Consider the following 14,501-nt stretch of genomic DNA (forward strand, 5'->3'; position numbering starts at 1 on the left):
TTGGTGAATTCATCCAATAAGCCAAAGAACCAATACCAAACAGTAGGAGTGGTGTACCTGGATCTACTATGTATTTGGGTTGGAACCAAGTTTAAATTTCATTCTTTTTAAAAAACACTATTGTGTCTGACACATTAAAAAACTGTCCATGAAAAAAAAAAATAGAATGCAATAGTAGAAAAATAGAGGCCAGGACAGCAGAAGCAGTTGTTTCTGTTCTCATCTGTCTGGCCTTCCTGGAACACTGGGTTCTGCTTTGGGCCCCACTCTCTGATCAAGGTGGTGAAGGCCAGAGAGGGAAGAGTTAATGGACCGGGGACGCTTGGTCCAAAGACAAGACACAAGAGGACCCTTCCACTGCTCTCATCACCAGCGGGGCTGGCAAAGAGAAGACTTCAGAAAGCAGAACCAAGACGAATGTCTTGAATTCACAGGGAGGCTAATTTCTGTCCAATATAAGGAAATAATTTCTAATAATTAGAGCTCTCCAAATAATTAGAGTAATTTAAACCGGGACTGAGCTGTCTGGGGAGGCGGAGAGCCTTGGGGAGCATTCGCACACAGTAGAAGAGCATGTCCTAGAGCCGTGGTGGTCGGCAAACTGCGGCTCGCGAGCCACATGCGGCTCTTTGGCCCCTGGAGTGTGGCTCTTCCACAAAACACCACGGCCTGGGCGAGTCTATTTTGAAGAAGTGGCGTTAGGAGAAGTTTAAGTTTAAAAAATTTGGCTCTCAAAAGAAATTTCAATCGTTGTACTGTTGATATTTCGCTCTGTTGACTAATGAGTTTGCCGACCACTGTCCTAGAGGGTGTTATGGAGGAAACTCAGACACTGTGTGAGGCTGGCAGGATATGGGTTACGCAGATCCTAATAACCGAAGGATTCCTTGATTTTCTTAGATGCCTGTTGTGGGGGTAGAACACCTGAGTACAGAAAGCCAAAACTCACCTGCAATAATGGCACTGGTTGTGAAGAACATATGGTTAACGGGCACCACCGTGGCTGTGTTGTAGAGTTTCGTGGCTTGATTCAGGAACCTAGAGCAGAAGGCACTTATTGAAGCTCTGGCTTTAAGAGATGCTCAGCAATAAGTTAACAATAACATCAAGAAATGCATGTTCTTCAGCTACAACTACAAAGGGAAAGGAAGTGCAGTAAAAGGGCATTTCCAATCAGCAGTCATAGCTTATATGCATCTGATGTATGAGATCAGATGTCAGGTTTTATGGTCTGTTTAAACCAACAACAGTAACAATGAAAAGCAATTAATCATATTCTGAGGCCACAGAAGTTTGAGTTGGAAGCAATTCAAGCTGCTGGACCGGTATCACACTGCGGCTGATTCATTACGATAGACCCTAGAATCTGTTAAATATCATATCGAGGGAATAGTATAGCTATGCCTTGACATGCCACGTGCCAAGAAAGAAGATGGAGAAGGAAAAGGAATGTTTAATGTTTTAAAAACAATGCTGAGGGCTCCAGCTGCAGAGCACATGTGGGAACTCAGCTTCTCACTTTGGCCACCAACCGAATTCAGGTTCCCGCACTGTGCCGTGCTGCCCGCCAGGGACTAGAACCTTCAACAGAGCAGTGCATTGCACTGACATCACCTGGGTGCTTTCAAAAAGCACGAATGCTTAGGTCCTATTCTTGAGCAGTTGAAAATAAAATAATTTTTGTGGGCAGAGCCCAGGTGTGCCTGTGCATGTATACACATGCATGCATGTGTGTATTCACATATACACATATATATGTGTAATTAAGCCTCCTCAGGTAATTTTAATGGGCAGCCAGGGCTGAAAGCCACAGTTCTCCAGTTCTAGTGTGTTCACAAGCTCCAGTGTGAAAGGTGCAGGGACCGGAACAAGGTAATTTAAAATGGGATAAGGGCGATAAGAATGCGTTTACCTGTGCTGTATCTACCTTTTAAATTCATCAAGCAGAGTTCAAAGATAATGATGCTAATCATTACATTCTAAAAGGTAGCAGAGCAGCCCTGATTAATTCAGAAGAAGAGACAAAACAGCAAGACTCAAGTATTAGAAACACACTCAGTCTTATAAGGAAATGACTAATGAAACAGTGACAAAACATTGGTTTCTCCAGTAATTGTCCACACTCCTAGTTACAGGGCCTATAGCCAACCCCTGACAATGAGACTTGACTTCTAGGACTAAGAAAGGAACCAATCTCTTCCCGAGTTTGGGCTCTGACTTCCTCGCTGGCACTGGGATGGTGGTGGCTTTGCATAGCATTTTGGGGGTAAACAGAAAACTTTCTGGTTGATTCGAGAGTCTAGCAGGCAAAGGCATCCTCACCATGTGAAACGGAGGGGAAGCTATCGGAGCAGAGGGGTGGTGGAGGGGGGGGAGGCGGGGAGAGCAGAAATTAAAAATGTTCCATGTCACCACTATTAGGCCCCAAGAGAAACATAAAACAATCATTCCACAATCCCTTGGGTACGAAGCAAATTCTGGCCAAAGATACAAAGTTCTGGGGAAAGGATTTCCCTCCCGGCCAAACGTCTGGTTTTGTCCATCTCTGGGCAATTAATGAGCATGAGCTAAGAAGCGAAGGTGAAGGGTTCATGTATTTCCTATACTTAGAAATGAAATCTGGATGTGGACCTGCCCCTTTGATTTATTGCTAATGACAACCTGTGTACGATGGATATTAATTACAAGCAGAAGAGCATCAGGAAAGTATCAAAGTGCACTTAGCTGGATTGTGGCTGCACTTTAGAGCTCACAAGATGTGAAGGCAATGCTCAGTAAAAACGTCTTATTGGATGTGAAGGATATTGCAAGGCATGTTAGCTGAGGATAAGCCGTAGACCCTTCACCCTTCTAAATCAGTTGCATCTAATTTTAATTATCATCTGAAGCCAAGACAGACTGATGCTCAGAGCAGCACAGGAATGCTGAAAGATGGGTGAGGACATGGACGCTAACTTACTTGACTTGGAAAACACAAGACGCTATCATGATGATAAACATTATATAGAAGATGGGATAAGTTAGCTGCGTTTTATCCGTCACAGAAAAAGTGATCATGCCCGAGACAGCTTTCACGGAAATAACAGTCAATGAGGCTGAAAGACAAAACAAAGGACACAAATAAAATACATACCTGAGACAGGATGACAAATACACACTGTAAGCGTACATGGTACCGGGGTCAATACCCCACTTATGCTTTACGCATGAAGACTCTAGCTAAGCAGTAGCCCTGGTGTTTCAGCTGGGCTGGGCTTCAGATTGGCTTCTATCAGCTGAAAATCTGCTGTGTGACTGTGCTTTTTATCTTTGGAGTAAGATGCTTATTTTCCAGCCGTAACTGTGGAAAGGATGCTATAGAGGTTATAATTACTAATAGATGGGAAAGGAGAAAACAATGAAGGGAGGAGATAAGAAAAGTCAGATTGTCCACGTGACATGAATGGGAAAATAACTATGAAGCTATACCGAAAAAAAAAAATTTAAAGCCAAATAGATGAGAAGACCGAAAAGTGAAAAGCAGCCCACTCTGTGAGTTGACTAAGAGTTGTACTTAGTCTATGCATGAACCCTTTGTTAATAAGTGCCTAGAAGTTTCATTAAAATATTTTTTGAAGAAGACACTAATAGGAAGCAGGACCAGAGCTGAGTATGCATTTCTCAGAGTCAACCATAAATCTAAGATTTACATAAGCATGTCTACACATTTTCTATGCTGAAGAGGAACCTGTTCTTTTTCTTAGTTCCAAATAGCAATGAAGAAAAAGTGACCTGACAAGGTTATATCAATGTGAACGCAATACAGCATTTTCTGGAAACACCATGTTTCGGTGGGAAGAAGACAGGGCTTCCTTTTTGTCTAGGTCCCTTGAAATTACATTACCTATGGTTCCATAAATTAGCTGAAAGCTACAGAAAAATAAAGAGTTTTACATGAAATCAAATATAATTATCAGTCAAAGGCAATGGGAAGGAGAGAAATACTATTTTTGTTGCTGCTGATATCTGGTCATAATATATCTGAACTTTACTCCTTTTAGTTTCTGAAAAAGATATATACATATATATATATATATATATATATATATATATATATATATATATATATATATATATATATAATGTGTTAAAAATAGCAGGTGAAGTGTTCCAACCAGGAAAAGCCTTCCAGAATCTCCTTTTCCAAAAACTGAAAGTATAAACTTGAAGGGTATTAGGGCACACTTCCAAATTAGGCATTTTCTTTCTGTTATAAGTCACTTAACAGAGGAGACCTGGTAATAAATTCTAAAAACAAACCCCCAATCCCAACAAAGAGGCCCTTACAACTGGGCACCTCTTCATTTTAAAATGTCTTTTGACCTGACCTTTTACATATTTTTCTACAGAGTATGACAACAGTCATATCTCAGCGAATCTAGAGAATGTCAAGTATCTATTGAGATGTGTGTTACTTGATGGTTTAAGTTTGTCAAGTTAGCTCTTGAGGGACCTTGATTTCCTCCTAAACCCGTTGCTTGTAATTAGAGCACAATGTGATTATGGTCCTGTAGTCTGAACAGCTTGGATTCCCAAAGGGATCGCTGATGGAGAAACAGCTGAACACACTGTTCCATTAGCCGCAGAACTTCAGGGTTGCCAAAGCCCTTAAAGGTCACCGACTTTTAAAAAATCATCTAATTCAAAATAAAAATAAAAAAATAAATAAAAAATAATAAAAAATCATCTAATTCAACCACCACCTGATGTTAAATTATACTTAAACACAAAATAAAAACAAAACTGGAATTCTTTACCAAACAGCTAAACCAACTATTAGTTGCTAGAGTTGATCATTGCATTTTCAAAGCATGCACAATCACCAACTGATTAATCACTATTTATTATAACTCAGAAAGTTATTTCTAGACTGGTATCAAGTTCTCCTAAGATTTTATTTTGGTGGGGGGAGGGTGGTTGATGAGGACAGATGGAAATACAAAATTGTAATGCAGTCTCACTCTAATATTGTATATATAAAAATAGAAAGTACTTACGTGTACACAGAAAAAAAAGATTAGAAGAACCTACATACTCTAGGTAGTGGGGTTACGAATAAATTTTAAACTAATTTTTAAAAACTATACAAATACACATGTTCGTTTAAGAAAATTTGGAAAATGCAGAAAAGCCTGAAAAGAAAAATGAAAATCACTTGTAACCTCAACACTCAACTCCAAGTCATTCTTAACATGGGGGAAATATTTTTGTAATTATTTTTCTATCTTTACATTTTTCAATTATTTCTAAGAAAAAAAATCCTAAAGTATTCAGAGAGCAAATATAATGACCAAAAAGTAAAAAAAATTGTTAAATATATATTTTAAATAATTAAATATATATCAATTTTAGTAATAGACATGCAAAGTCTAGTTTACATAATTGAGACTCAGTTTCTTTCTATAAGTCAGAGTTGAAAAGTAGAAACAATGAGAAAGGAATAGAATGCTCAAGTATTTTCCTTCAAATCTTTTTGACTTAGCATGGCTAGATTAGAAAATTAGGAAACAAAATATATCCTTACCTAGAAGTGCCACCAGGGTTAGAAGAATCACAATGTGCTTCATTCCTTTTCTTTTATAGAAATATAGGAGAATGCAGAAAATTAATATTTCTAAAATCTGGAAATAAAATAAAAAGTGTTCAGTATAAATTATTTTATACAAAGTCTTCAGAATGTCACACTTCTTGGGTTTTGCAAGTTATGAGAGTTGGTGAGGTGACTAGAGTCCCTAAGGACAACTATAAACATAGGAGAACAATATTTAAAATCTCAGCTGTCCAGACTCAGAGCTCTAACATCACCTACATGCCAATGGTGCCCAAAGCTAGATCTCCAGTCCTGACCTCCCTACAACTCCAGTCTCATTTGTCCAACTACCTACTAGACATCTCCATATGCATGTTTAACAGCCATATCCCACAAGTATGGGCAACACTTAACCGTTGGTTGCCTACCTTCCCTACCTGTTCTTCCCGGGGTCTTCACCCCCTCAGCAGGTGACATCACCACCCTGCTCCCTTCCCCTCACTCCCTGCCACCCTCTGACCTCTGCAATGGCTTCTCATTCATCTCTGATTTTACTCTTGCCTCTCTACAATCCAACCATTCAGCAGCCAGAGGAATTATTTAAAAGCACAATCTAGATAATAAAATATTTTATTCCTAGATCATACATGTGATATACATGTAAGGTATTTACAGTGATAGGACAAGCATGCATGTAGCCCTAAACCTACGAAATAGAACTGACCAATACCTTTGAAGTCTGTTGTCTGCTCCTCCCCACTTGCACCCCTCTCTCCTGTGACCTCCCCAGGAACCACTGTACTGAGCTTTGCGTTTACCACTCACTTTCTTGATCGTTGACCACATTTCCATGTATCCCTAAACGACACCCTGTTTATTTCTGCATCTGTTTGGACTTTACACAAGGGGGGGGGGGGTCATATTGCTTTCACTTGCTTGCTTTTTTTCACTCTGCATTATGTTTATGAGATTCATCCAGGATGATACATGCACTAAAAATGTAAGTTAGATCCAGTCATTCATATGGTTTCCTATCACATTAAGAATAGAATCCAGGCCCTAGCCAGCTTGGCTCAGTGGATAGAGCGTTGGCCTGTGGACTGAAGGGTCGCAGGTTGGATTCCGGTCAAGGGCACATGCCTGGGTTGTGGGCTCGATCCCCAGTGGGGGGCGTGCAGGAGGCAGCAAATCAATGATTCTCTCTCATCATTGATGTTTCTATCTCTCTCTCCCTCTCCTTTCCTCTCTGAAATCAATAAAAATACATTAAAAAAAAAAAAAGAATAGAATCCAGTCCAGTTGGCATGGCTCAGTGGTTGAGCGTCGATCTACGAACCAGGAGGTCACCAGGAGGTTTGATTCTTGGTCAGGGCACATGCCCAGGTTATGGGCTTGATCCCCAGTGGAGGTTGTGCAGGAGGCAGCCAATTAATGATCCTCTCTCATCATTGATGTTTCCTCTCTCTCTCTTCCCTTCCTCTCTGAAATCAACACACACACACACTCCTTCCTGGATATAAAAGCCCCAGCCAACTTCTCTCACCTCATCTTGTACTACTCACTAGGGCAGTGGTCAGCAAACTGCGGCTCGAGAGCCACAGTTTGCCGCTCTGACTAATGAGTTTGCCGACCACTGGGATAGGGGCTTCATCACAAGGAACAACAACAGCCTGTAATTATTGGAATCGAGTCTAGGTCAGTGGTCGGCAAACTCATTAGTTAACAGAGTGGCAAACCGCGGCTCGCGAGCCGCAGTTTGCCGACCACTGCACTGGGGGATGGTCCAATCTGCACCAGCCCAGATGGCCTTTTCTCCTCCCCAGCATTGGCAGTCCTCAGACTGCTCCTGCCTTTGGGCCTCAGCGCTAACTGTGCTGCCTGGAGGGGTCTTTCCCTGACCTTTGCACAATGGCTCCTCTGGACACTCAGCTCTCAGCTTAAAGGTCACCTCCCCGGGGAGGTCTTCCCCGACCACTTTGATCTAACAGAGCCACCTAGTCATCCTATCCCACCCCCGACTTCAGGTGGCCACTGTGAGCATGTTATCATCATCTGTCATACTTCCTGTTCATGTACTGAGGTGTTTCCTGTCTGCCTCCCCACTAGACACCAGCTCTATGAGGCCTGGTCCTTATCCTTATCGGCTGTGTTTGCCACCCTGTCCCCAGTATTTAGGGAACTGAGAAAATTACACCTCAAATTTATGATGAACAACATGCCGAAAAACAGACCTAACTCTAATAAACTGAAGGTTCAATAAATATTGACTAAATGTCTAAATTTTCCTACCCCCAAGAAAACTCTAGTGTAAGCCTGAGTTCTCAATTTTATTTTTGTTTTAACATTTTTTTTTTTGAGGTCCTTAAGATAACCTGAAGCAACTCTTTTTTTTTTTCCCAAAGAGATGGTATCCATGGACTGAAATAATATGTTTACTTTTCTGACATCAGACAAGTAAACATACCAACAATAGTTGTGTTTTTTTCTTAAAAATTACTAGAATTAGGCACTTCACTACTATTAGGACTGCCTTTTACTTATGGAGCTCAAAGTCAACAATCTCTCCTTTTCCACTGAAGGTTTTGCCTGTTGGTTTGTTTTTTTCCTTTAATCCTTTTGGGCACAGAAAGCAGCAGGACCAAACCTTCTTCATTTAAAAACCTCCTCATCTACAATGGAACATTAGGTCATCCCCTAGTCTTCCTTTCCTGGTAAATTAAACCAATTATTTTAACTCTTCCTTATAAGACTTATTTGCCAGGCCTTTGATTCAACCAAGCAGTGCTACAAAAGCGACTGAACAACTGTCTCTTTGCCTTCCCGAAAGCGGCCATCAGAACACGGGGTGTCCCAGCCTTTGTACCACGCATCGATTGTTAAGAGAAATATCGCTCTTGGCTTGGTCTCTGCTCAACCACAGGCTTCCATTTCTCACAGGATACAGGGACCACAGTTCCCACTGATGGAGAGAAGCAAGCGCTTCCTCACTAACACGGAGCACGTTAGCTAAATGGATGAGCATGCCGATTATTAATTTTTTTTGGTGGGGTGGGGGTGGGGCGGGGATGAGGGTCGTTATCAGTTCTAAAACTCATGTATGACTTTTTGTAAACCCACTTCTGAGGCTTCAGACAAATAAAACATGGGTTCCTATTATTCATAGAATGACTGCAGTTTCCCTGGGTTCTGTCTTGTGTTAAGACGTCATGGCGCTCCCAGGAATAAAATATTTAAGCAGCATGAATTAATGTTAATTTTTTTCTAGCAACATTTCCCCCCCTCTGTGGAAATATCAATATTAGAGAAGCTGTGATTTCTGCAGGTTGCTGCAACCCACAAAGAGGCTGCTTTGCTGCTATCTCTGAGGTCAGAAATAATAACAGCGCTTACTGCATGCTCACCACATGCTTTACTTGTACTAATTCATGGAGTCCTCACAGCAACCTTTGGAGTGGCACTCTCATTATCCCCATTTTACAGATGGGGAAACCAACGCTCAGAGGGGTTTTGCTGGCTGGGCAAAAGAGCAGTTTTAATTACTGTAGTTATGATCTTTGCAGTCATGGTTTACAGAAAAAGCACAGAACCTGCCACATCCAAGGATTAAATATTAATTACTTAGATGTTAACAGATTTAAACCAAACTTTAGATCAAGATATTAGTATATAATTGGTAAGTTCTGGTCTTTAGAGATGCAACATCTAACAGATTAAATTTCAAACTAAGATAATATAGATCTATTTCCCTTAGAGTCTAATGCCAATAGTGTTATTCAAACGTGACTTTATTAAAGGTTTATTTTATGCTATCTTATAAATATCTGGAATTATATACATTTTTGGTGCATTTACTTTCAAATATATTTTTATGGGACTATGGATCTCTCCCAGGACTGTGAAATTTCTGCTACAGAAATTCCTCTCTCTACCCAGGACGACTAATAAATTGAGTTGACTTTGGAAAATGGCAAAATGCAATTAATTTCAGATTTTTTGTGTGGAAACATAAGGTTTAATAAAAAGTAGCCTTATTCTTTTAAAATGTTTTCTCTGGTGTTAAAACAATATAAGATACATCATCATCTAACAATGTTGTTTATTCCCCCCCAAAATAAGTCTTGATGCATCTTTAATCTCCAAAGGATTTAACTTGGGCTATTAAATTTCTGATCATAAACTATGGGACCCCTTTCTCACTGGATGAACAATTTGTTTTGCCTATAGACAAAGAATAACATGTGTGGGTAGGACTTCAAGTTTAGACTCTCATGAAATACAGAACAAGTCCTTCTAGTTCTTAGATTTGAGGGATGACAGCTGCAGTAGTTAAAGGACTGGGTACGGTGAACAAGTAGGAAGATGCAATGGGGTGGGCAGGCAGGAGACCTGAGTTGGAAAGCCCAGTCCTAAAGGCTGATGGAGGGCAGGGATAAGGGGAGCCTTCCAATATGAGAGAGGAGGGCGTTGAGGAGAGAAGATGGTGAGTTCAGTTGTTAAGATGCTACATTTGAAGAACCTCTGGGACATCCAGGCAGGGAAGAGTAATCAGTGGACAGATGAGAACTTGGATGTGCAGCTCAGAAGAGGCCTGGGGAGAACGGTAGGTCTGGATTTGGAAGTCCTTCTAAAGGAGGATGGTGGGGTGGGCAATGAGCTCACCCTAGGAAACCCTGGATGAATATTTAGCCTGAATAGGTAACAGTGGTTGGCAGAAGAGAAGGAGGTGACTATCAAGAGTCTGGGATGGAAGAGTTGGAGAAGAGGAGGAGAAACAGGGAAAACTGAGGAAGCAGAGAGGTGAGCAGTTCGAGATGATGATGATGGGTCACGAGTAAATGCTGCTTAAGGTTCAGGAAGAATTAGGTCCCCCCCCCCCCCAAAAAAAAAAGAAAGCAATTGCATTTGGCAATTTGTGGGGAGGGACCCACTAGATTATAACAAATGGTGAGTGAGTAGGAGCTGAGAAAACAGAGGGGAATAAATGGTGGTGAGTGGAAGAGAAATAAGAGTTTATTAAAGGGTGTGTAGTATGTGAAGATTTTTTTTAAAAAACAGAGGAATCTTTGTTGAGTAAGAGAAAGGGGTAGAGTGGATAGAGCGGGAGACTACAAAAAGAAAAGACCTATCAACATTTATGCTCCAGTGGTCAGAATTGTATATCGAGGATAGTAAGATATACAGAATTCTTGTCACATAGACGAGGAACTGCCAGGTAATAACGTAATACCAGGCAGTTCCTGCTGTGACAGCCCGAGTTACTCTTGGAACAAAAATTTTTACATAAGAGGCGTATAAAGCAGGATCGTACTGCGTTACCTGTTTTAATGGCAGAGGACTAGAGCAGATCGTTTTTTGAGGTCACGTCTACTCCTAAAATTACATGGTTCTGTGTGCTTTGATCCTTTTTACTGAATTCACAATTACTTTACCAATCCAGTTCTTGGTTAAATGCTCAACTATCCCAGTTTTGTTCTTACTACCTGTCTTTCCTGTAATATTCTTATTTTCCACCTAAACCGACTCCTGTAAAAAGTTACGTACCAACCACTTCAATCATGTCCTCTCTTTATACCCACCAGATATGGCCACTGCAGCAAATAAAGTATCCCAACTAGTGGCTTCCAATTTCTGTACCAGCTCACCCCATTCTTTCTTTTGCACATCTCTCAAGCCTTCTCCTCCTGTGGCCTGCTTTTCCACGGACAGCCTATTGCATTGTTCTCAAGGAGAACTTTTTTGAAGAGAATATCTACCTTGAATAAAATTCAGGGAAGAAAAAGGGGTCTTCAGGCACCTCCCTTTGGACTTGGAAGAGAGGGTTTTGGGGGTTTGTTTGTTTGTTTTTACTTTGAGTTGTCCTAAAACATGATGCTCTGAAATTTGCCAGATTCAATGTGGTGGAAATGGTTCCAGTCACGGGTCACCCTCAAGGATGGGATACCTGGGAAACTGGGGACGTCTATTGCTGAGCTAGTGTTTCAAATGCTTCCATGTTGGTCAAATATATTTGCATTGTAATGAGATATTAATGCTGAGAAGGAAAGACTGTGTTAGTTCTCTAACATCTGCAGGTACCAGCGGTCTAGATAACATAGCTCCGCCATAGTAATGAGAATGCTTACCACATAGATCAGGAACTGCCAGCCAACAAAGTAATACTGTACTGTTCTTGCAGAGACAGCCTGGGATATGTTTGGAGCAAAGTTCACCAACAAATATGATCCTGCAAATGCCAGTGTCATACCTTTAAGTAAAACAGAAAAGACAAAGCAAGTTGAAGAGAGACATTTTAATCTTTTGTTGATGTAAACATTACCTATAGACTGAGCATTACTCGTAAAAGTGCTGACAGTCCCGCCCTATTAAAATATAATTCATCAACCATCCCTAGATAGCGTCACACATTCACCTGATAGCATTACCTGTCAAGAGGGATAAGGGCCCTGGCCGGTGTTGCTAACTGGTTAGAGCGTTGGCCCATGCACCAAAGGGTCATGGGCGGGTTCATTCCTGGGTTGCAGGTTCGTTCCCTCAACCCCAGTGTGGGAGGCAACCAATTGATGTTTCTCTCGCATTGATGTTTCTCTCTCTCTTCTATCTCCGTCCACTCTCTCTAAAAAATCAATGGAAAAAATATCCTCGAGTGAGGATTAATAAAAAAAAAGAGGGATAAGGGCCAGGGAATGGTTGGGGCAGGACATAACTTGTGATTTTTCTCTGTTGTTCCAGATAGATCCTGGCCTACGCAGAGAAGTGCTCTAAGATGGGGAAAATCGGAACATGTGCAAATGGAGACGTGAAAACCCAACCAAGCCGGCTGTTTGTGTTCTTATGGGCCAGTCAGTGCAAGATGGACCTGGATTTAGGTTTAGATGGCAGAGCCCAGAGGGTGGGGAGTCCATCACGTGACCATTTATTCTGCACTTACTCATCTTGGGAGCCTTACACACACACACACACACACACACACACACACACACACACACACACACACACACACACGTGGGTGATTTTACACTTAGAAACTCTGGTAAATGAGCATCTTAATCATTGCCACTTTTTTTGGCGTCCCTTTAGCAGAAATAATGAAGGTGAACATTGCCTTTGCTCTAAGATTTATCTAGTCCAATTTAGTATCTAGAATTCCAGGCATAGCTGAGTAAAATATCACATAATAAACCTATGAAAGGAATGTGTTACTGTCATCACTTTAACATAACTTAAAATAATGGAGGAAGGGCATGTGCTGGGGGAGTGGCCGTGGATGGAGGGGTAAAGGAAGGACACTTCCAAATAACACCGAAAGCTACATATTTGTTAATAATTAGCAGCCTGAGAAAAAGTGACACACGTAGCCCTTTTCAGGTAGCACCCTTGAAAACATAATTCAGCTCGCTCCGCTGTCACTGAGGTCAGAGTGTTCTGTACATAATTGACAACCAGCATGGACTCCAACCCGAAACAATCCGATTTGTTGATAAAATCTCACACTTTGAAGACACCAATTTCCTCTTCTTCTTAGCCAAATGATTTATGACTTTGAACTCTAGTTTCTGAGAACAAAGAGCATCGATTTTTCACACAAGCTAAACAATAGCTGTTCAGGGTACTGTAGAAGCTATAAAATAACTTTCATCGAGGTAACAATATATTCTGTAATGCTTTGTGAAGACAGAGATTATATACACAATTTTAAAAGCTTTTTCTAATGAGTTTTAAAAATAAAAAATACATTATTAAGCACTGTAATAAAAGGAAAATAATAAACACCATCTATAAGAACTTGGGCAAAATTACTGGTGAGCCTTGTCCTTTCTTTAGGAATAAAAATTCTTTTATAATTGTTCAATATTAGGTTTCTAGGAAGAAGGGTTTAATAAAAACAGTTTTGTAAACTTGGTAAAGTAGAATAAAAGCACTGAATGCAATTTAGAAGTCTCAGAGACTTCCAACTTTCTTTTGTGAAATCCAAATTTCTTGTTTAGATTGAGCTCCTCTGCCAGCTATTTCTTTATCTCATTTAACTGTCTCTAGTGTCCTTTACATTTCTCTCTAAAAACTTACTTTTGGATGGGTAACATATGTATATGGTAGAAAATGCAAAAGCACACAAGGGTGATGCAGGAAGAGTTAAATCTCTCTTCTACCCTGATGCCTCCATCAGTTCCAAGTTCTTGAGGTTTCCTTTTCTGAGAGATACTTTATGCATGTGTATATGTGGGTGTGTATGACTTTTGGATTTCTTACACAGACAATATTATACATGCTCTTCTGTACTAGTATGTGTTTTATTTGTAATCAACAGAACATCGTGGAGAACGTTTCAGTATAGGTATGGCAGCCTCATCCTCTTCGAGTCTGCATAGTATCCCATTATACGGAGGTTGTGCTATTTATTTAACTTTCCAATATGGTCCCCATGTCACATCCTGACACAACCCCTCTCCCCCACATCACATCTGCTTCCACATTTGTCTACTGTTCCCATTTATACCAATGTAGATTTTCACTGCATTTCAAAACTCCTTAAAAACAAATAAAATGACTAATGATTCCACAATTATACACTGAGTGGTCAGATTATTATGATCTCTGAATGCATAATAATCTGGCCACTCAGGGTATATCCTATATAATAAAAGGTTAATATGCAAATTGTCCCCTCAACCAGGAGTTCAACCAGCAGGCAGGCCAACCAGCCGCCCATGTCCCCTCCCCCTGGCCAAGCTGGCCGGACCCCACCCATGCATGAATTCATACACCAGGCCTCTAATATATATATATATATATATATATATATATATATATATATATATATATATACACACACACACACACACACACACACACACACACACACACATATATACATACACATACACATACACACATTTATACACTGAATGGCCAGATTATTATGTGTTCAGAGATC

The 14,501-nt window shown here is 40.6% G+C and overlaps 1 protein-coding gene across 1 annotated transcript in view; it reads right to left on the reverse strand.

The window, feature by feature from the left end:
- NIPAL2 (NIPA like domain containing 2) overlaps positions 1–14,501 on the reverse strand; it is a 66,257-nt gene that overhangs the window by 8,577 nt on the left and 43,179 nt on the right. Inside the window, exons 5-8 of the mRNA XM_079796697.1 lie at positions 11,692–11,813; positions 5,564–5,660; positions 2,960–3,095; positions 950–1,038 (exon numbers count right to left, since the gene is read on the reverse strand). Of these exons, the coding sequence (XP_079652823.1) occupies positions 950–1,038; positions 2,960–3,095; positions 5,564–5,660; positions 11,692–11,813 (444 nt within the window). The remainder of the gene's footprint in view (positions 1–949; positions 1,039–2,959; positions 3,096–5,563; positions 5,661–11,691; positions 11,814–14,501) is intronic.

Source organism: Cnephaeus nilssonii, assembly GCF_951640355.1.
Source record: "Cnephaeus nilssonii genome assembly, chromosome: 18".
Taxonomy (NCBI): domain Eukaryota; kingdom Metazoa; phylum Chordata; class Mammalia; order Chiroptera; family Vespertilionidae; genus Cnephaeus; species Cnephaeus nilssonii.